General features: G+C 67.3%; 2 protein-coding genes across 3 annotated transcripts in view; one reads left to right on the top strand and one right to left on the bottom strand.

Annotated features, from left to right (window-relative positions):
- Positions 1-69: 69 nt before the first annotated feature.
- The window catches only part of LSP1 (lymphocyte specific protein 1), a 33,100-nt gene continuing 13,880 nt past the window's right edge, over positions 70-19,289 (bottom strand). For both annotated transcript variants that reach the window (XM_079787172.1, XM_079787173.1), the window contains exons 2-11: positions 10,560-10,697; positions 9,175-9,297; positions 7,231-7,411; positions 6,821-6,913; positions 6,563-6,606; positions 6,319-6,400; positions 4,682-4,816; positions 4,333-4,410; positions 4,053-4,180; positions 70-512 (exon numbers count right to left, since the gene is read on the bottom strand). In XM_079787172.1, the coding sequence (XP_079643298.1) occupies positions 4,091-4,180; positions 4,333-4,410; positions 4,682-4,816; positions 6,319-6,400; positions 6,563-6,606; positions 6,821-6,913; positions 7,231-7,411; positions 9,175-9,297; positions 10,560-10,697 (964 nt within the window). In that variant the 3' untranslated portion in view covers positions 70-512; positions 4,053-4,090. The remainder of the gene's footprint in view (positions 513-4,052; positions 4,181-4,332; positions 4,411-4,681; positions 4,817-6,318; positions 6,401-6,562; positions 6,607-6,820; positions 6,914-7,230; positions 7,412-9,174; positions 9,298-10,559; positions 10,698-19,289) is intronic.
- Positions 519-4,046, top strand: PRR33 (proline rich 33). The gene has a single exon (XM_079787171.1). It carries the CDS (start codon positions 1,545-1,547, stop codon positions 3,090-3,092), a length of 1,548 nt encoding a protein of 515 aa, XP_079643297.1. The 5' UTR covers positions 519-1,544; the 3' UTR covers positions 3,093-4,046.

The following is a 19,289-nucleotide window of genomic DNA, read 5'->3' as shown; positions in this document are numbered from 1 at the left end:
CTTGCCCCCGGCCAGCCCTGCTCCCGTGTCCCTCCCCACCCAGTTAGTGAGCAGCGAAGGGCCAGCGTGTGGGGACAGAAAGAGCTTTATTGCACAAATGAAGGGGCTGCAAGCAGGAGGCAGGGAGGGACGCAGGGCCGGAGTGTCCCGCACAGGCATCGGTGGCTCCTGACGGGCATGTCCCCTGGCTGGTGTGCTCTCTGCACAGGACACCCCTTCCTGGTGGGTGTGTGGCCTCTGGGGATGGTCCCCTTAGCCAAGCACCAGTGAGAATCCCATTGCTCCCGGGCTGTGAGAGGCAGAGCCGGTGGGTCAGGGAGCGGAGGGGAGAGAGGCCGGAGGTCCAGGGACAGAGGTGGTGGCAGTGGCAGGTGCTGGAGGGGTGTGGGCAGCCAGGCAGGCAATGGGAAGCGGCTTCTTCGGCAGGGCTGGGTGGGCATCTGGCTGGACTCCCCGGGAGCATGGGTGGGGAGTGTGGAGGGAGCCCCCAGCCTGCACCCGGCTCAGGACAGCTGAAACACAGGCGAGGGGGTGTTAGGCTGCAGTCCCAGGGGGGCACCCTGCCCCATCCAGCCTCCAGCCCCGCTTTGGTGGCCACCCTGGCCTACCCACAATCCCTCCCACCAGGAGCAGCCCCTGCTCCAGTCCTGCCTTCCCCTTAGAGGTCTGCTACCCGGAGGCTGAGCTCTTGAGCCCTGGCCTTGCTCGGACTCAAGGCCCAGAGAATGCTGCCCATCACTGCTGGCCTGGCAGCCCCCCAGACATAGAACTGGGGCTCCTGTGGCTGCTGGGGTCCCAGCCTCTCCGAGGCAGACAGCAGCCCAGATGGAGCCCCTGGGCAGACCCCTCCCCGGGCCCATCCATTCCTGCCTGGCGGAGCCAGCGGCCCCCAGGCCTCCCTCCTCCCCCGCACCAGCGGCCTCTGGCTCGGCCCAGACACCATTTGTCAACGTCCTTGCTAGCACATGGCGCCCAGAAACCGGGGCGGGCGGCTTGGCCGGGACCACCCCAGCCAGGAGGTCTGCGGGAAGATCCGTTTAGCATAGCTCAGCGAAAATTGCTCCCACCTCTAGGCCACTCGACCTCTGATGATGCAGCCCCTCGCCCGGAGCCCCTGGCCGCCACCCTCACCGCTGGCTCACAGCGGACGCGCCTGTGGTCGGGCCGGCGACGGCACGGCGCCCCTCACGCGTTTGCGGGCGGGCGCTCTTCCTGCCCTCACGGGCGCCCGGCCCAGCACGTGCCCCCCACTTGGAGCTGGCCGGTGGGTATACCGGCCCCAGCTGCGCTCCAGCCCTCGTGCATCACCCACCGGCGACTGGGCCCCTGTGGGCTCGCTCCTGACCCGCGTGACGGCACAGCCGCCCACACAGAGCTGCTGATGCGGACAGACGTGCCTAGAGCCCACCTGGAGGGGGCCCAGGGCTGGGAAGCAGGGCCCGATGGTCCTTCCGGACTCGGGGGCCGTGTCCCCCCTACCCCAGAGGGGGGCCGGGGTGAAGAGGGCTAACTGACCGCTGTCCCTCTCCACCCAGAGTGCAACCATGCTCATCTCTGCTGCCTCGATGCCCCCTGACGCAGCGGGCCTGGGCCTCCAGGGGCCCCCGGCGCCCCCACCGCCCCTGCTGCCGAAACCCGGGAAGGACAACCTGGTTCTGCAGAAGCTTCTGAGAAAGGCGGCCCGGAAAAGGGGGGCCGGGGGCGGGCCCTCAGCCCCCACAGGGCCTTTCCGCACCTCCCTGTCCCCCGTGAGCGAGGCCAGCCACGACCAAGAGGCCACAGCCCCACACCCCGCCCAAGCCCCACACGTGGCGGCCACCCTGCCTGGCGCCCCCCGCGCCCCCGTCACCCACCGTGTGCCATCCCCCCTGCAGAAGTCCACGCTCGCCCTCAGCTTCCCCCCGCACAGGGGCCGAGCCTCTCCCCTCACGGTCCCGGGGCCCCCGCTCACAACCCCGGCCCCAGCCCGGGGACCCAGCGGCTTTGCCCGTGTCTCAGCACCTGCCGTGGGGGACACCCACATCAGCCGGGTACACATCCAGCTGGTGCCATCCCCAGGGGCCGGGGCCCCCGAGCCGCCCCCGATGGCCCCTGATGGGGGTTCTGGCGGGCAGGACCGAGACACAGCCCCCTGCCCTCCTGGAGCCCAGCCCCTGGTCCCGGTCGCCCACATCCGCCCTCTTCCTACTGGGGCCCAGGCGGCCAAGCCCTGGCCGGAGGCGCCCCCTGTGCCCAGGCCGCCCCCCGGCTTCCTGGCTGCGGGGCCCAGACAGGCCCACACCCGGGTGGTGGTGCCCATTGCGCCTACCTGTCGCTCGCCGGGGCCCTCGCCTGCCAGGCCAGCCCCTGCGGCCCCCGAGGCTGAGCACCTGGAGGAGCCACCCACTGCTGGCCCTGCCGCGAAGGCCCAGCAGGTCTCCAGCCCTCAAGGGGCCTGGTCCCCCGCCTCGCCCTCAGGCCCCCACCCCTGCCCTGTCCCCAAAGTTGCGCCCAAGCCCCGGCTCAGTGGGTGGATGCGCCTCAAGAAGCAGCTGATGGAGGAGGTGGAAGAGGCCCCATTGCTGAGGCTGGAGCGGAGCGCGGAGCGGATGGAGCAGGAGAAGACGGCACCCGCCAACCCGGCCCCCCGGCCTCCCACCGACCCGGCCCCTCGGCCTCCCACCAACCCGGCCCCCCGGCCTTCCACCGACCCGGCCCCTCAGCCTCCCACCAACCCGGCCCCCCGGCCTCCCACCGACCCGGCCCCCCGGCCTCCCGTGGACTTGGCCCCTCAGTCCCCCGTGGACCCGGCGCCCCAGCCCACCTCGAACCCGGCGCCCCGGCCCCCTGCCTCCCGGGCCTCCAAGCTGTGGGACGCGGTTCTGTACCGCATGTCGGTGGCCGAGTCCCACAACAGCCAGGCGGGGCCTGGGGATGGGGTGTGCACCCTGCCCAGCCTGGGCCGCCTGCCCTTTCTGTGCCGACCGCGCTTCAATGCCCGGAAGCTGCAGGAGGTGGCCACCCGGCCCCCTCCCACAATCCACCCCGTCCTGGAGCTGAGCCCCGCGCCCAAGAACTTCAACCGCACGGCGGCTGGCTGGAGGCTCCGGTGAAGGGCCGGCCGGGGCGGCCCCTGGGCCTAGGACCACGATGGACCGGAGGGGCCACAGCCAGCGAAGAGGCTGCATGGACCTGGGAAGGGCCAGCGGGGGGCTGTCAGGAGGGACAGGGGCACGAGGACGGGGGAAGTGGACGAGGCTGGAGCAGGGGGTAGGGAGGAGGTGGTTTTCATGTGTGGAGGGGCAGGGGCTCCGGGTAGGAAGGAAGGGGCCCAAGCCCACGTGAGGCAGGAGTTGGGCAGGCTGACCTCACACCTAGTGCCTGCCCGGGTCTCCTGGGAGGCAGGGAGTGAGGGAGGAGGGCCACAGGTTGGGCGACCCACTGCGGTGGATGGGAGAGGGACACAGAGGGACCTGGGGAGGCCTCCAGCCACAGCCCCCCAGAGAGGACTCAGGAGGGGAGGGGAGTAGGTAGGGGCGGAGGCCGCACTCACCCCAGGACATAATGGGTGCTGTATGTGGATCCTGGGACCCGGGCCACAAATAAAAGTGTGTCACTCCGTGGCAGCGGGTCACCTTTCTGACTGCTCCGCTGGTGGGAAGGGCAGTGGACACCAGGGAGGCCGTGGCTGGGACAGGACAAGACCAGGGTCCTGGCCCCTTTCAGACCCTCAGCCCACTACTGGCCGGGCGCCGTCTCGTCCTCCCATCAGTTTTCTGCAACGCCAGCCTCGCGGCGGCCGGGCCACCTCACCTGCCCAGGGAGCCGAGCTGGGCCCTTATGGCCTCGTCCCGAGAGGGAGTGTGAGGTCCCCCCTCGGAGAATGGCCGAGCGGCCCGAGGCCACGGGGTTGATGTCAGGTGGGGTGGAAGACCCAGAGGAGGCTGGGTTCTGGCCAGTTCTGAGGCTGGGCATTTGGCCCTCACTGGCACCTTTGCTCCCTGTAACACGGACAAGCAGGCCCTGCCTACGCCACCACGTTCCCAGAACAGTCCACGTCACACATGACTCACCTGCTGCGGCCGCTGCCCTGACTCACGAGAGGGAAGGCTTAGGGCCCCGAGCCCTCGTCCATCAGCACCTTCTCGTACTTCCCGTGTCCGGTGGCCACAAACTTGTACCTCTTCCCAGATGGGGTGCTCTGTCGGGGAAGGAGCCCGAGAGCAAAGGTGAGCATGGCAGAAGGGAGATGCTGCTGCCTCCGGGAAGCCCTCCTCGAGGCACTCAGGATGGTCCCTCGTGGCTCTCGCCTGCGGACCCGCTTTCCCCGCCACCACGACATACGGACTCTACCTTAATGGTCGACGAGGTCTTGGAGCCTCCTTCCTGCTCCCAGAGGCTTTTCTTGCTCATGTCTCCAGCCACAATGTCCTGGGGGCAGAAGGAGGACACATCACCACTGCAGACAGCCGGCTGGGGGCCGAAGCCCTGGGCCCTTCTCTCCTGCCTGGCCTTACCTGGCCAGGCCAGGCCTGCCTGCTTGCTTCCTGCAGGAGGGCCGAGAGCCCGGGAGAGGCAGGGAAGGGCGGGTTGCACCTTCTGCCTTCACCCTGCCAAGCCACCTTCTCCCCGCCACCGTCCACGCTCAGGGCCAGCCTGGGTGGTCTCAGCCTGGACGGCCTTGCCCGGGGAGGGGTCCTACCTTGCAAGAGGGGCTCTTGGTAGCAGATTGAGCTTGCACCTCTCCCGTCTCCCACCGGCTCTTGGTGCTTGCCACGGCCATGCTGGGCAACTCGATGGAGGGCTGGCGAGCTAACTTGGCGTTCCGGCCAGCAGTCTACAGAGGAGACAGAGTCCAATGCCACTTTAGTGGAGAGCCATGTGGGACCCATCGCAGAGCCCAGGGAGCACGCAGGGGACATCCTCTGTGTCTCTGCATTTCCCCAGCGGCGCGTTCCCAACCCAGGGCAGGAGCAGGGCTCTGAAAAGGTGTGTGCGCCTCCATTCAGTGTACTTGTGAAGTCCCCTTGTTCTGTAGAGCACAGGTGACGTGGTGGGACATGAGACAGACCTGGGCTGTCCTCACACTGTTCATGGCATAGGGATGGAAGGGCATGGGATGAATGGAGGGGTGTTGGTTGGATGGAGAGGTGTTGGTTGGATGCAGGGGTGTTGGTTGGATGGAAGGGTGTTGGTTGGATGCAGGGGTGTTGGTTGGATGGAGGGTTGTTGGTTGGATGGAGGGTTGTTGGTTGGATGGAGGGTTGTTGGTTGGGTGCAGGGTTGTTGGTTGGGTGCAGGGGTGTTGGTTGGATGGCGGGTTGTTGGTTGGGTGCAGGGGTGTTGGTTGGATGGAGAGGTGTTGGTTGGATGGAAGGGTTGGTTGGATGGAGGGGTGTTGGTTCAATGGAGGGGTTGGTTGGATGGAGGGGTGTTGGTTGGATGGAGGGGTGTTGGTTGGATGGAGGGGTGTTGGTTGGATGCAGGGGTGTTGGTTGGATGGAGGGGTGTTGGTTGGATGAAGAGGTGTTGGTTGAATGGAGGGGTGTTGGTTCAATGGAGGTGTTGGTTGGATGGAGGGGTGTTGGTTGGATGCAGGGGTGTTGGTTGGGTGGAGAGGTGTTGGTTGTATGGAAGGGTGTTGGTTGGATGGAGGGTTGTTGGTTGGGTGCAGGGGTGTTGGTTGGATGGAGAGGTGTTGGTTGGATGGAGGGCTGTTGGTTGGATGGAGGGCTGTTGGTTGGATGGAGGGGTTGGTTGGATGGAGGGCTATTGGTTGGAAGGGTATTGGTTGGATGGAGAGGTGTTGGTTGGATGGAGGGCTGTTGGTTGGATGGAGGGCTGTTGGTTGGATGGAGGGGTGTTGGTTGGATGGAGGGGTGTTGGTTGGATGGAGGGGTGTTGGTTGGATGGAGGGGTTGGTTGGATGGAGGGCTATTGGTTGGAAGGGTATTGGTTGGATGGAGGGGTGTTGGTTGGATGGAGGGGTGTTGGTTCGATGGAAGGGTGTTGGTTTGATGGAGAGGTGTTGGTTGGATGGAGGGCTGTTGGTTAGATGCAGGGGTGTTGGTTGGGTGCAGGGGTGTTGGTTGGATGGAGGGGTGTTGGTTGGATGGAGGGGTGTTGGTTTGATGGAGAGGTGTTGGTTGGATGGAGAGGTGTTGGTTGGATGGAGGGGTGTTGGTTGGATGGAGGGCTGTTGGTTGGATGCAGGAGTGTTGGTTGGGTGCAGGGGTGTTGGTTGGATGGAGGGGTTGGTTGGATGGAGGACTGTTGGGTGAGTGAGGAGAGCTGCATGAACAGAGTGGAGATCCAGCAGAGCAGGAGGGCTGAGCCTACCTCGATGGCCTGGGTGTACTGCTCCAGCCGGTCATCAATCTTGGAGATGGGCAGGGCTGGCTGGGACCTCTTCACACTGTTGCTGGAGGGTAGGAGTAGGGTCACACCCTGTGTCCCCTCACTAGGCTTGCAACCCTACCCTTTGCCCTAGGAGAGCTCTCTCAGGCCCCTGATCTCCACCCCGCCTCTCGACCTCTCTTGGAGAACCTCGAGTCCCCGCCTGGGAAGCCGTCAGGGTACATACCTCTTCTTGATGGAGCGGCTCAGGGACTCGGTTCTGTCGATGAGCTGTGCAGGGTGACAGAGACATGAGCCTTGGGAGCCGAGTAAGGCCTACCCTCCACCCCTGCCTGATGGTGCTCCCCGGGATGCTGGGTGTCGGGGGGGAGGGCAGGGGCCTGGGGGACGGCAGAGAAAGAGCAGGAGTGCTCCCCGTTTGGCTGATGTGGCTGCTTCTGGGGCTGGGAGGAGGGAGAGGCAGCATCCTTGGAGCTTGACCTACTTTGGTGCTGGGGCTCAGGGGAGGCGAGCTCGGCTCGGTGGTCTCCTCCAAGAGCAAGGGGCTGGGCGCCCTGGGCCGCTGACATTGCTGGTGCTGGAAACGAAACATCTGAGCTTATGGGACCTGGATGAGCACCCCCTTTGCACCCCTCCTGCCCCACGTGGAACCTGTCGGGGCAACTCTCTCCCCTGCCTGGGCCTCAGGTCCTTCCCAGCCCTGACATGCTTTGGTTCTGGAATTCTCTGCAGCAGGACTGACCACGCAGAGTCACCGAGCCCCACCCCCACCCCCCGCCCCTGAGAACGTGGGGGCTACACACTGCTGGCTCTCCGTGGCTGGTCTCACAAGGCCACGGAGTGAGCAGGCAGCAGAGACAGACGCAACCCGACCCCGAGGGACACCACCATCACCTCCTCAGCCTCCTCGGCCTCTGCTGGGCCCGGGCTCCCCCGGCCCGTCTCCTCTGGGCCCACAGGCTCTGCCTGCTCCGGCCCCGGCCCCTCCTGGGGCTCGGAGTTGGGGTGCAGATGCAGCTCCTCCAGGCAGACTCTGGCTGGACACAGCTCATCACCATCCTGGGGTCCACAGGGCCTGTGGGAGGAAGAGGGACGCAGGCTGAAGGGTCATTTGATGGCTTGGTTCCAGGCCCTTCCCACTTCCCAGGCTCAGTTTCCTCATCCGGAAGATGGGGGCGGTCAGACCAGTGGAGTGCTAAGGATCCCCGAGACCCAGGCCCTGGGGTGAAGGGGGTGCAGGGACCTGAGAGCCAGCCCCTCTCCCTGGGCCCCTTGGGAAACAGCCCTGACTGCCACAGCCCCACGGAGGGCCACCCCATGCTGAGGCTCCCCCCGGGCTCAGACTCTGGACAGACCCCTGCCTCGTGTCCTGCTTCTCCTCACCCACCCTGTAGCCTAGGCTGGCCGGTCCCCTGCAGCCGAAGCTGCCCTGCTCGGAGTGTAGCCCGTGGGCCTTGGGGAGAAGGCTGTTGCACGGAGTGAGGTGGGGTCTGGGGGTGGTCTGGGGGTTGGACAGCTGGCGGACAGGCAAGGGCAGGCCCCAGCTAGGACGCATCCCTGAGGAGGGGGGCTGACTGAGCTGGCCACGGGGTGGGCGGGGGTGGGGGGTGGGCAGCCTGCTGGCAGCCAGTTGCTCTGCATTTGAGCGGGACTGAACCTGGAGAAGAAGGTGGGAAATTCTCGAATTTTCCATGATTTCAGGCCCCTTGGTGTTGGTGCCAACCAAGACCCAGACCCACCACCCAGGGTGGGCCGGGGTCCAGCCCGCCGCAGGCACACAGAGGGCCCATTCAGTCGAGGTGGCGGCCGCAGGTGTGGGGGTGCAGGGAGGAGAGCCCGGGTTCTACGGAAGAGCCAAAGTGCCCCCTGCTGTTGAGAACGCTGGCCTGCTGCTGGCCGGGCAGGAAGGAGCCGGGCTGTGGCCGCCCTGCAGACCCCGGCCCCAGTTCAGAAATGCAGAATGTGCCCCAACTTACAGAGGCAGATGGGGAACCCTGGGGCCTGGAGCGGGTGGTGGGCAGGAGGCTGAGCCAGGACCAGGGCCCCAGCTGGGCAGGCGGCCCCTGAGGTGAGGGAGTCTGCTTGTAGGGACGGGAAGGGCTGGCTGAGCCACGAAGGGTTCTCAGCCACAGCTCGGGGCTCCTTGGAGGGCCGGGGAGAGCTGGGGGTCTGGTGACTCTGGGGCGAAGGGAGATCCTGTCCCCCCATTGGAGCTTCTAAGCAGAACTGGGACCCTGAGCACATGGGGGGGAGTAGGGGGGCTTGGGCACAGCCTGCACAGCTCAGAGAATAGCTCAGACCCTGAACTGGGGAGGGGGGCAAGCCCGGGGAACAGCCCCCAGCCCTGGGCCCCGGGGATCTGGGCCCCCACCCCCGCCCGCTCCGGTTCAAACCGGCAAACACGTCTGCACATCTGGAAAGCTTGTCCCCCAGGCCGCCTCGCGGGCCCGCACATCTGGAAATACCTGCTCCCCTCCGTGGGAATGGAGGCCAGCCAGCCCCGCGGGAGGAAGGGGCGGCGCGGGGGCCAGAGCCTCCATTACGTAAGTGGGCTGCAGATGTGTGCTGATGTGGCAACACCGCCGGCCGCAGCTGGTCTGGATGGGGCCCAGGGCCCTGGGGAGCCAGGAATGAGATTTCCTCACCGCTCCCGCGGCCCCTCGCCGCCGCCTTGCCGTCTCGTTCTCTTCCTCCCTTTCCCCCTTTCCCCCTCCCAGTCGTGGGGCCTTTTCGGGGGGCTGGCTGGGAAGGGGAGCAGAGGGCTCTGGCTCAGGCATGTGTCGGGGGGCTTGCAGAGCCCTGCCCGAGGCCTCTCTCCCAGCGTTAACCCCTACTTGCCTGGCCTCCTCCTGCTCCCCCTCTGGGCTCTCTCCCTGCAGGGGCTGCCGCAGCTCTGACTTCTGTGCCCAGTCACCGAACCCCTCATCCTCCTCCAGTTCTGGGGCCTCCGAGGCCTTCAGCCTGCAGGGAGTCGGGTGGGAGGGAGAGCAGAGAGGCCGAGCTGGGCCAGGGTGCAGGGCAGGCAACCTCCACCCGCACCTCCTCCCACTCAGACCCACGTGCCACGGAGCCGCTCCGCATGGCCGGACCAGTCTGCCCAACGTCACAGTGTCCCCGAGGGCAGGGCTGTGTCCCCCACAGTCTGGAGCTGCCTGAGGCCAAGGCTGCACCTCACCCCATTGAGGCAGGTTCCCCAAGACGGCTGTCTCGACTCCATGAGTTTACAATTCCCTACAAGCTGGGCTGTGTCCCCCACTTTGTCTGGGGCTCTCTGAGAGCTGGGCTGTGTCCCCCACTTTGGTCTGGGGCTCTCTGAGAGCTGGGCTGTGTCCCCCGCTTTGGTCTGGGGCTCTCTGAGAGCTGGGCTGTGTCCCCCCCTTTGTCTGGGGCTCTCTGAGGGCTGGGCTGTGTCCCCCACTTTGGTCTGGGGCTCTCTGAGAGCTGGGCTGTGTCCCCCACTTTGGTCTGGGGCTCTCTGAGGGCTGGGCTGTGTCCCCCCTTTGTCTGGGGCTCTCTGAGGGCTGGGCTGTGTCCCCCCTCAGCTGGTGTCTCTGCGTGTGGGTAACCAGTGTCCTTCTGCCCTCCTAGCTGTGCCCCAGGGCCTGCCCGGCTCCTTCCCTGGGGGCAGGGGGAGCCTCTGCACCCCGTTCCCCTTTGCAGGCCGGGATCCTGGTGCAGGTCGGCTCCCCCTGCCCCCAGCCTCTGGCAGCTCTGCCTAGAACCTGGCCCGGAGGCTGTGACCGCTGCAGGACCCCACCCCGCCCAGAGCTGCTGACTCGGAGAAAATGGAACAAAACAGGCCTGGGAAAGGGGGCGATATTGGAAAAACAGCCCAGCCCAGCCCAGCCGGGGAGGCCTCCTGGGCCCGGGGCCGGCCAAGTTGGACTCGGTGTGTGTGAGTCATCGGCAGCAGGGAGTGTGGGCGGGGGGCTGGGGGCCCCGGGCCGTGCAGCTGGGGTCAGAATCAGTCCAAGCAGGGCTGGGACCACTCGAGCTGGCCAGAGCTTGCACCCTGGGAGGGGGGCTGTGCGTGACCCCGGTCAGGCGTCCAGCAGGCTCGGCTGGCACCGAGGCCGGGAAGCCCCTCACCCAGAATACTCCAGTCCTGCGGCTGCTCCGGGCCCGGCCCCTCCGATCTCATCGCTGAGGGACCCCAGGGCAGAGCCTGACCACAGTCCCCTCTGCCTGGGGTGCAGGGCCAGGCAAGCCACGGGGCAGCTTACAGCTTCTCCTGCTCCGGGGGCTCCGGGGTTGGGCTGCCTCCATCCTGGTCCTGGGCCCTCTGATGCCTGTCTCGCTCCCGCCGACGCCGCTCCCGCGCAGCCTCCTCCTCGTCTTCCAGGCTCCACTGCGTGGCGAGCCTGGGGACACGGAGAGATGGTCACCCCTCGGCCCACAGCTCACATCTCCTCCCCAAGCAGCCCCCCCCCCCCGGGCTGCCTGTGAGGGGCTGGACGTTCCCGGCCCTTCCCAGGCCTCAGTTTCCCCATCTTTAAGGCAGAGGCCATGGGAGATGGTCGAGAAGGTGCCCTCGGCTGGAGGGAGGTGCCGGGGTTCTGCAGGCATCTGGCATCTGTGCGGGCCTTGGTGGTGGAGGGGCCCTGGGGTCCAGCCTGGAGAACCCCAGGGCCCCCTTCGCCCAGCCTGGATCCCGGGCCTGAGCAGAACCGGGTACGGGCCAGTGTGGCTTTGACCCCAGGCAGGGAGGATGTGGACAGGGGTCCTGAGGTTCAGAGAGCTGGCTCTGGCCACCAGACAGCCCCGCCATTGCCCCACCTGAGTCGGGAGGCTTAGGCCTCGCTAATCGGGCACTGCCAGGCTGGGCCGGGCCAGGCAGGGCAGAACCAACTAGGCAGCGGCCTCGCCCCCTTGACCACCCTGCGGGGGACGTGGGGGGGCTCCTTCCTGCTCCCCAGGAGAACGCTGACTGGGGAGAACGTGGCCCAGCCAGGGCCCAAGGCCCAGCGAAGCGGGTGTCTCCAGCCTGGGCCTGACCCCACAGACAGGGCCCCGCAGGGTCCGCTCACCAAGACCGCCCCACCCCTCTGAGCCCCGCTTGGAGTTGAGTCTCTCTGGGTTGTTCCAAAGAGGGGAGACTGAGGCCCGCTGCAGCGCCAGGAACAAAAGAGCTGCCCCTCACTCAGGACGACACCAGGTTGGCCTGGGACCGAGGGTCCAGCACCCACCGCCTCTGCCCTGGCCCAGCAGACCCCGACCCTGTGTTCAGCTGGCATGGCCCTGCCCCCCCCCCACCCTGTTCCCCTGCAGCCCGGCGGGCCCTGGGTCCCCACTTCTGCAGGGCGCACTGCCCCCCCACACACACACCCGGGGTCCCAGCCCCTCCTGCCCGTGTCCGCTGCCTGACCCCGCAGCTCTCAGCTCGCTATCTTCGGGCCTCCGCCCCTGGGCCTCCGCCGCCAGCGTGATCTAATCTCTCCTAAGTCTCCTTGGAGCCTCTCAGACAAAAGCCAGGCCCTCCACAGCCTCAGCTCGGGGGCCCACTCCCCCCTGCGGCCGTGGGATTCTGGCCTCCGCACCCCCATCCGTCCGCCTCCCACACTCCCGCCCCAGGGCCTCAGGGAGCCCCTGATTCCCCACACCTGGTCCCATCACATGGCGCCTGGCCCTCCAACCCCCCTCCCCGTCCCCCGCTCCAGGCCCTGGGAGGGGGCTGCAGGCCTTTCTGTGTGCGAGGCAGAGCCTGGGGTGCTCTTGGGGCTGTTGGGGACCTGGGTCCCGGGTCCCTCCCCTCCGTGCAAACCAGCAGCCCCTCCAAATGGTGGGTGGGAGGGCTTCCCTGGCTGGGGGCTATCTTGAGACGGCTCGGGGCACCCCAGGAGGACACTGGGAGGGGTGAGACGGCCACTTTGCTCCCCTTGCTCCGGGTCCAAGCTGCACCACGGGTATGTTTGTGTTGCGGTGCTTTGGCCAATATGTGCTGTTTGGGGGTGTGGGGGGCCCAGGTGGGGTGTGTGCAAGGCCCCCACCCACACGGCCCTTCTCCTGCTCCCCAGACCTGTGCACCCAGCTCTGAGCGCTGGAACCCGCAGGGCGCAGCGGCCACGCCGTGTCCAAGGTCTGGGCTCACCCCGCTGGCCATGTGTCCTGGCCGCAGAGCCCCGAGCAGGCCTGTGCTCGGCTCCCAGCACACATGGCCGAGCCGCCTCGCACACAGACCACACGTTCTCCATGAGCCCCACACAGACCACACGTTCTCCATGAACCCCACACAGACTCACATGTTCTCCATGAACCCCACACAGACCCACACGTTCTCCATGAACCCCGCACAGACCACACGTTCTTCATGAACCCCACACAGACCACACGTTCTCCATGAACCCCACACAGACCACACGTTCTCCATGAACCCCACACAGACCACACGTTCTCCATGAACCCCACACAGACCACACGTTCTCCATGAACCCCACACACACCCACACGTTCTCCATGAACCCCACACAGACTCACATGTCTTCCATGAACCCCACACACACCCACACGTTCTCCATGAACCCCACACAGACTCACATGTTCTCCATGAACCCCACACACACCCACACGTTCTCCATGAACCCCACACAGACTCACATGTTCTCCATGAACCCCACACACACCCACATGTTCTCCATGAACCCCACACAGACTCACATGTTCTCCATGAACCCCACACACACCCACACGTTCTCCATGAACCCCACACAGACTCACATGTCCTCCATGAACCCCACACACACCCACATGTTCTCCATGAACCCCCCACACACCCACATGTTCTCCATGAACCCCACACAGACTCACATGTTCTCCATGAACCCCACACACACCCACATGTTCTCCATGAACCCTACACAGACTCACATGTTCTCCATGAACCCCACACAGACTCACAAGTTCTCCATGAACCCCACACAGACACACATGTTCTCCATGAGCCCTGCACACAGGCCCACGTAGACACAGCCACACTCCCCATGTGGGCCCGGACCCCCTCGCTGAGTACACACGCGCACACACACACACACGCACACACGCACACACACACACAGACGTGCATGTGCAGATCAGACGTGGGAACAAGGTGAGCACAGAGTGGCAGGTCCCAGCACTGTTTACTGTTTGCCTGCTGTCGCCCTGACAACGGCCCTGGGAGAGGCCAAGCCTCATTTGCTGGGAACATCCTCCCTGAGGCCCCTCCAAGGGTCACCCCATTCCTGCCACTCCATGGGACCCGGGCCTTCCTGAGGGGCAGAGTGAGGGGGCAGGGTAGGGGTCTCCCCGTGTCTTCCCAAAGCCCCACGCTGGGAGAAGCCACCCCAGCGGCAGCCCCTGACCCAGCAGCCCAAGGACAGGGAGCCTGCTGGGCCCCTTCCCTCCACCTCCTCCCCCCTCCCCCCTCCCCTCCGCCCCAGGATGTGAGTAATGCGGCCCCTCCTGGCCCCTCCCATGACCTCAGCCCCTCACTGATCCACAGCTGGGCCCAGTTCTGGGAACTGAGATGGGGGTGGCTCTCTTGGGGTGGGGTGGGGGCCCCTGGCCTGGGAAAGGCGCCCCCGGCCAGAGGCCCAGACCCCTTGGCACGCTCAGCGGAGCTGTCAGGACGCTGGCGACAGCCGGCCGCCTGTGGCCCCAGCTCAGCCGCTGCAGCTGCGAGGGATTTGCTGTTCCGAGCAGATGCAATTAGGCGATTTCCTGTGTCTGTGCTGGCTCCGTGCTGGAGGCCCAGGGTTCAGCCCGGGGGGCGCGGGAGTAGGCTTGGCCCCCCTCCCAGTCAGGCTCCACCGCGGGGCCCAGCCCCACCCGCCTGCACAGACCCAAGGCCCTCAGGCTCGAGGCTCCCGGTCTGAGGGGGAGTCCCTGAGTTCAGGGGTTGTCCCTGCTGGCCGGGTCCATTGCCTACTGGGCCCCAACTCAAAGCACGGCCCCCCTCCTTCCTCCACAGCCCCCAGTCCCCACCAACTGCTGACGGTGCCAGTTCTGGGCCAGGCCTGGCCCTCCCAGCTGTCCTGCCCCCTCCCTCTCCTTCCTCCCCTGCCCGCAGGGCTGGGTCCACAAGGGGCTTCAGGCCCTGGCCCTGTCTCGACTCTGCCCCCTGCAGGCGGCTAGTGGGCTGCCCCCTGCCTCTCTGAGGCCAAGGTCTGCTGAGTCCCGGGGGAGCTTGGGGCTTGGCTGCGGGCGGGGGCCACAGGGAGGACGCCAGTCAAGACCCGCCAAAGAGGAACTTCTCCTTCAGGCCCACGGGGACCTCCTGGCCACAAGGCCCCCGGCACCATGGGCTGGGGGTGCCGGAAGGCCTAAGGAGGTGGGCTGCCCCCTCGTGCCCAGCCTCCCGAGTGGACACTGCATGACAGGTCCCGAGTGAGGGACAGAGTGGAGGGAAATGACCCTCTGAGAGGCCTTCTCAGGGCTGGCTTCTCGGGGTGGAGGCAGCAACCACCTCAACCGCGCAGAGCGGAGGGCAGGCCCTCTCGGGGAGCACGGGGAGGGCAGCGCTGCGCCCCGCCACCCGGGGTGCCCCTCACTGGTTGTGCAATGCAGGGTCCTGGCCCAGGCCACTGGGGAGGGGTCTGCGGGCATGGCACTGCCCGGGGGCTGGCTGTCCCTCGTCATGGCAGGGGCAGCTGGTGGGGGGGGGGTGGAGGGAGGTGGGAGCAGAGCTCTGAGCCAGCGAGGGAGCAGGTGGGTGGCAGGTGGGGCACAGGAGCTCGAGGTGCCCTAGGCAGGGGGCGTGGGCACGGCGGCAGCTGCTGGGACCCACCCCACTCCCCTGGCGCTGCTCCAGCTACCTCCCCCAGCAGCACCTTGCTGAGGGTGCCCGCGCCTGGCTGGGCTGGGCGAGGCGACCCTGTCCGGGTGACAGCCGCCTCGTGGGCCAGGTACATACCCTGCTGGGCGCCCCCCCCCCCCCCCCCCCGCCTGGGGAAGGTGGCCTGAAACTCGGGTCTGAGAGCTGAGCAGGGGTTTGTGGCCAGGGAGGTGGGGAGAACTAAAGGATAGGAGGGAGGCCAGCGGCCGGCAGACCCCCGGGTGCTGAGGCAGGAGGGGCTGCCATGGGGAGACGGGCAGAGGTCCGCCCCCCCCCCCCGGGGTGGAGCTGGCTGGCAGGTGGCATGCTCGCACAGGTGAGCGTTCTGGAAGGACGCCCAGAGGGATGAGGAGGAGGGGAAGGGACAGGCCCAGATGCCGCCCCCCACACCCTGGGGAGCCCGAGGGGGGAGGTTTGGGGGAGGCGCAGAGTTGAGCTGGGGCTTGCAGAGAAGGGGTGCCTGGGGGCCCCCTGGAGAGGGTCAGTGGGGAGGGACTGCAGGTGAGGAGGGGCAGAGCTCTGGGGGTGAGTCCCCAGGAACAGGGAAGGCCTGGAGCCCGGGCAGGCCCGCTCCTCCCGCCTGGGCTCTGCTCCTGCCACGCGCCTCCAGGCTCGAGTGGAGGCCGCCCAGCAGGTTCCTGGACAGTCATGGTCCCACCGCCCCTGGGCCTGCCTCAGTGTCCCCACCTGTGAGGCCCAGGGAGCTGCTAGCTCCTCCTGACCCCTCCCCCCCCCCCCCCCCATTGCAGTCACTCCCAGGGCAGGGCAGGATCCTGGGGCCAGGGCGGCTCAGGATTTGGGAAGATTCTAGGCAGATCCGCTGAGCTGAGGGCTCGGGGTCATGGAAGGCTCTGAGCAGGGAGGGGTGTGGGTGGATGGTTATTGGAGGGGGACGCGAGGTGGTTGTGGGGTGGAGGGAGGGCTGAGTGCAGGGGACCGCAGGGCCATGCCAGGCCAGCCATCCCTCGGTCACCCCGGGAGGGAGGGGTGCAGAAAGGCCAGGGTGGACAGGAGCTGGGCCATGGTAGGACTGTGGGGTCTCTGACCCACCCCTTCCCAGATAAGACCCCAGGCCTGGCCTCTAGCTCCTGGTGTGTAAAGAGGGGCCTTGACCTCAGCCAGGTGACCCTGAGACCGTCCTGGCAGGCCCACTCCAGCTTCCCCACGGCAGCTGCCAGGGAGTGGGGGGGGAGGGGGAGGCCTGGGCCAGGAGGAGGCTGGAGCTCCAGTAGGGGCAGACCTGCCATGCCCCACACCGCGTCCCTCCGGGCCCTGGTGAGCAGGCTCTGAGAAGCATCCTGGAGGGGACCTCTGTCTGCAGAGCAGGCTCCCCCACAACCAGAGTGATGGCACGTCACAGCCCGGCGGGCGCAGGCTGCCCCACAGAGCTGGGCCCTGGCTGGAGCACCGTCCAGGTCACCAGCCCCATGCTGGGGGTGACGGGAGCACAGTGCAGGCCTCTGGGAGCCCTAAGCTTGTGGGAGAGAGGCTGCAGACCAATGGGGCCCCATCTCTGGTTGTTGGGGAGCCTCCCAGAGGAGGGTCAGGGGCATCAGCTCCTTCCCAGCCCCCAGGGGAGGGGGGCGGAGTGACCTCGGAGCCGCGCCTCCGGGAGAGGGCTCGGCCACCTGTTTGTGGGTGTCTTCACACCAACAGGGACATCAACCCCGGGTGGTCTCTGTGGGGCTCTGCTGGCCCCATCCGCCCAGCACCCCCCACCCCCCGTCTTCCCAGCAGGCAGCCCTTGGGAGCCTCTTGTTTGGGGGGTTGCCCTACCCAGAGCCACCAGCGCCAAGGAACCCCCTTCTGCAAGTCTTTCCTGGCCGGCCCCAGAGAGAACCTGTGAGGGGTGGCCACGCCCCAGCCTTCGCCTCACCTGGGCCTTCACCCCCTCGGCCTATGGTGGCTCCCGACCCCACTCTGTCCGGGAAGGCCCCCCATCCCCCGTCTCCTGGTTTCTGAACCCTCTCTGTGGGAGCTGCCGCCCCAGCCCCTCCGGGGCCAAGCTCCCTGCTCCCCCCGGTGACACCCGATATGTGCCACCTGCTCCGTAATCTCGTTAAGGTCCTCAAATCCCTCCTCCCCAGGCCTCTGTCTGGGCAGCCCCTCCCTCCCGCTCTCCGCCAGGTGCAGGGAACCCAGGGGTGGGTGGTATTTCCTCCGTGCCCTGCAGGGTCGTGTCTGCCAGGAAAACCGGGGGGGGGGGGGCGCTGACCCCCGCACCCAACACCCTCGGGTGACTCCGGGACACGGAGGCGGCCCCGCTCTGGGCCTTGGTTCGCGGGGGGAGTAGCTGGCAGGGAGTCCTCTCAGCAGGACCTGGGCCTGCGACCGGTCTGCGGGGACAGGGGACCTGACGTGGACAGGAAGGGGCAGCAAATCAGGCATCTGGGAGGCATTCTGAGGGGCCGCGGCCGGGGAGACCGAAAGGAACCCTCGCCCAGCCCCATCTCCCCACGTTCCCCAGAGCCCAGGCTGGAAGCCCCTGCGACCCACAGCCCCTGCACCTCCCACGGGGGCGCCCTGGGGAGGCAGTGGTGTCGGGGGGCACCTGCTTCTATGCATCCCGCTCGCCCACATCCTGTCCACCGCCCCGTGAGCTGCCCTCGGGGACAAGCAAGACCTCATCCCAGACTTCGGGGGCACCGAGCCCCTCCCAGGTGGCCGTCCCCTGAGCCCCCACAATGCACCTGGCCTTTGGTCCTGCCGAAACCTTCCCCGACTCCTGTGGCGGGGCGGCCTCCTTGGGACCCACGTGGGTCCTGGGGACCAGGCTCTGGAATCCTGTTGGGGTGACCGCTGCCTGAGCTTGCCTAGCACCCCCCCCAAAACCACAGCCCAAAGGCCTCCAGGTGGCCAGCGGACCCCCGCCATCCACCCAAACAGCCCGGAGGGAAGAGTCCCTCGCCGGAGCAGCCGCCACCCAGGTGGCCACGAGTAGGTCCAGCCTTAGGGGTCTGTGACCCCGAAACCTTCCTCAGAGGCACTTTGCCCACTTGCAGGCCTTTCTTTCCAACGTGGGTCCCCGAGGGGAGCTCTGGACCCGTGAAGACCCTGCTGAGACTGGAAATGGGCCCTCGGGCCTCCCTCCCGCCCTCCACCCCACGCTGCCCCTCAGCGGGGGCCTGGAGGCTGGGCCAGGGACCGCCCACCTCTGCCCAGAGCAGGGTCCAGGGTGCAGCCAAGCGCTGGTCACCTCGCTGCGGCGGGGGTCCTACCTCTCCTGACGTGCTCCGTGGCCAGCCTCTTCCACACCTCAGCCCCCATCTGCCCTGACCAGCCACCCGGCCAGGCTTGGGGTCGGAGGTCAGGGCCTCCCCACCTCCGGGTCCTCCGGCCTGGAGGATCTGGCAGGGCCGTGCAGGGCCGGGCCGGCGTTCGGCCCTCCCTCCGCCCTCCATGCTGCGCACAGGTCTCTCCAGCCCCTCCGTGTCACTGACCACGCGCTGCAGGGCCGGGGCCAAGTGCCACGCAGCCCGAGACCTCCCAGGCGCCCCGCCCCTGCGCTCAGCATCCTGCGCACCAGACGTCACCCCTGCCCCCGGGACACCCACGCCCAGCGTGGCTCGGCCCGACCTCCCGGGACTGGACTGGGGGCTGACCGCACGGCCCCCCGACGGCCCGGCAGCCCCGGCCGCACCTCCAAGTCCAGCCCAGCCTCCAGGAGAGCCGGGCGCTGCAGAGCCGGCTGGGACTGCCTGGCACGGCTCTCGAGCGCTCACGAGGCCAGGCCTTGGCACGTTCCCTGACACGCGACTGGTGGCTGGCACCGGCTGGAGCCTCTCCATCCCTCTCCCCGTTCCGCCTGCCCAGTGCCCAGACCCACCGCACACCCCGAGGCCCCACGCGCGGCTCTGCCCACAGTCACCGCCGAAACGCTTCCCACGTTGGTCCTGCCCCAGGGTCCGTGCACGGGACCCAGACCCGGCTGCCCACCTGGCACCGGACCGCCTGTCTGTCTGTTCCGCCTCTGCCCTCCCAGGGAGCCCTCGACCCCCAAGTGCACAAAGCAGCCAGACCCTCTGCCGGACGCCTCCACACGGCATCAGAGCACCCGCCTGGCCCCCAGCCTCTCTCTGAAGCCATCCTAGCTCCCTGGTGATTGGGGGGGCGGGGGGAGTGCAGGCCAGAACAGACGATCAGG

The sequence above is a fragment of the Cnephaeus nilssonii genome (genome assembly GCF_951640355.1).
Source record: "Cnephaeus nilssonii genome assembly, chromosome: 13".
Classification (NCBI taxonomy): domain Eukaryota; kingdom Metazoa; phylum Chordata; class Mammalia; order Chiroptera; family Vespertilionidae; genus Cnephaeus; species Cnephaeus nilssonii.
The sequence above is the reverse complement of the archived record's forward strand: the minus strand, read 5'-3'. Positions and strand labels throughout refer to the sequence as shown.

Bases quoted from the DNA above. Each gene is read 5' to 3' on its own strand.
- PRR33 (XM_079787171.1), top strand. From the start codon at position 1,545: ATGCTCATCTCTGCTGCCTCGATGCCCCCTGACGCAGCGGGCCTGGGC.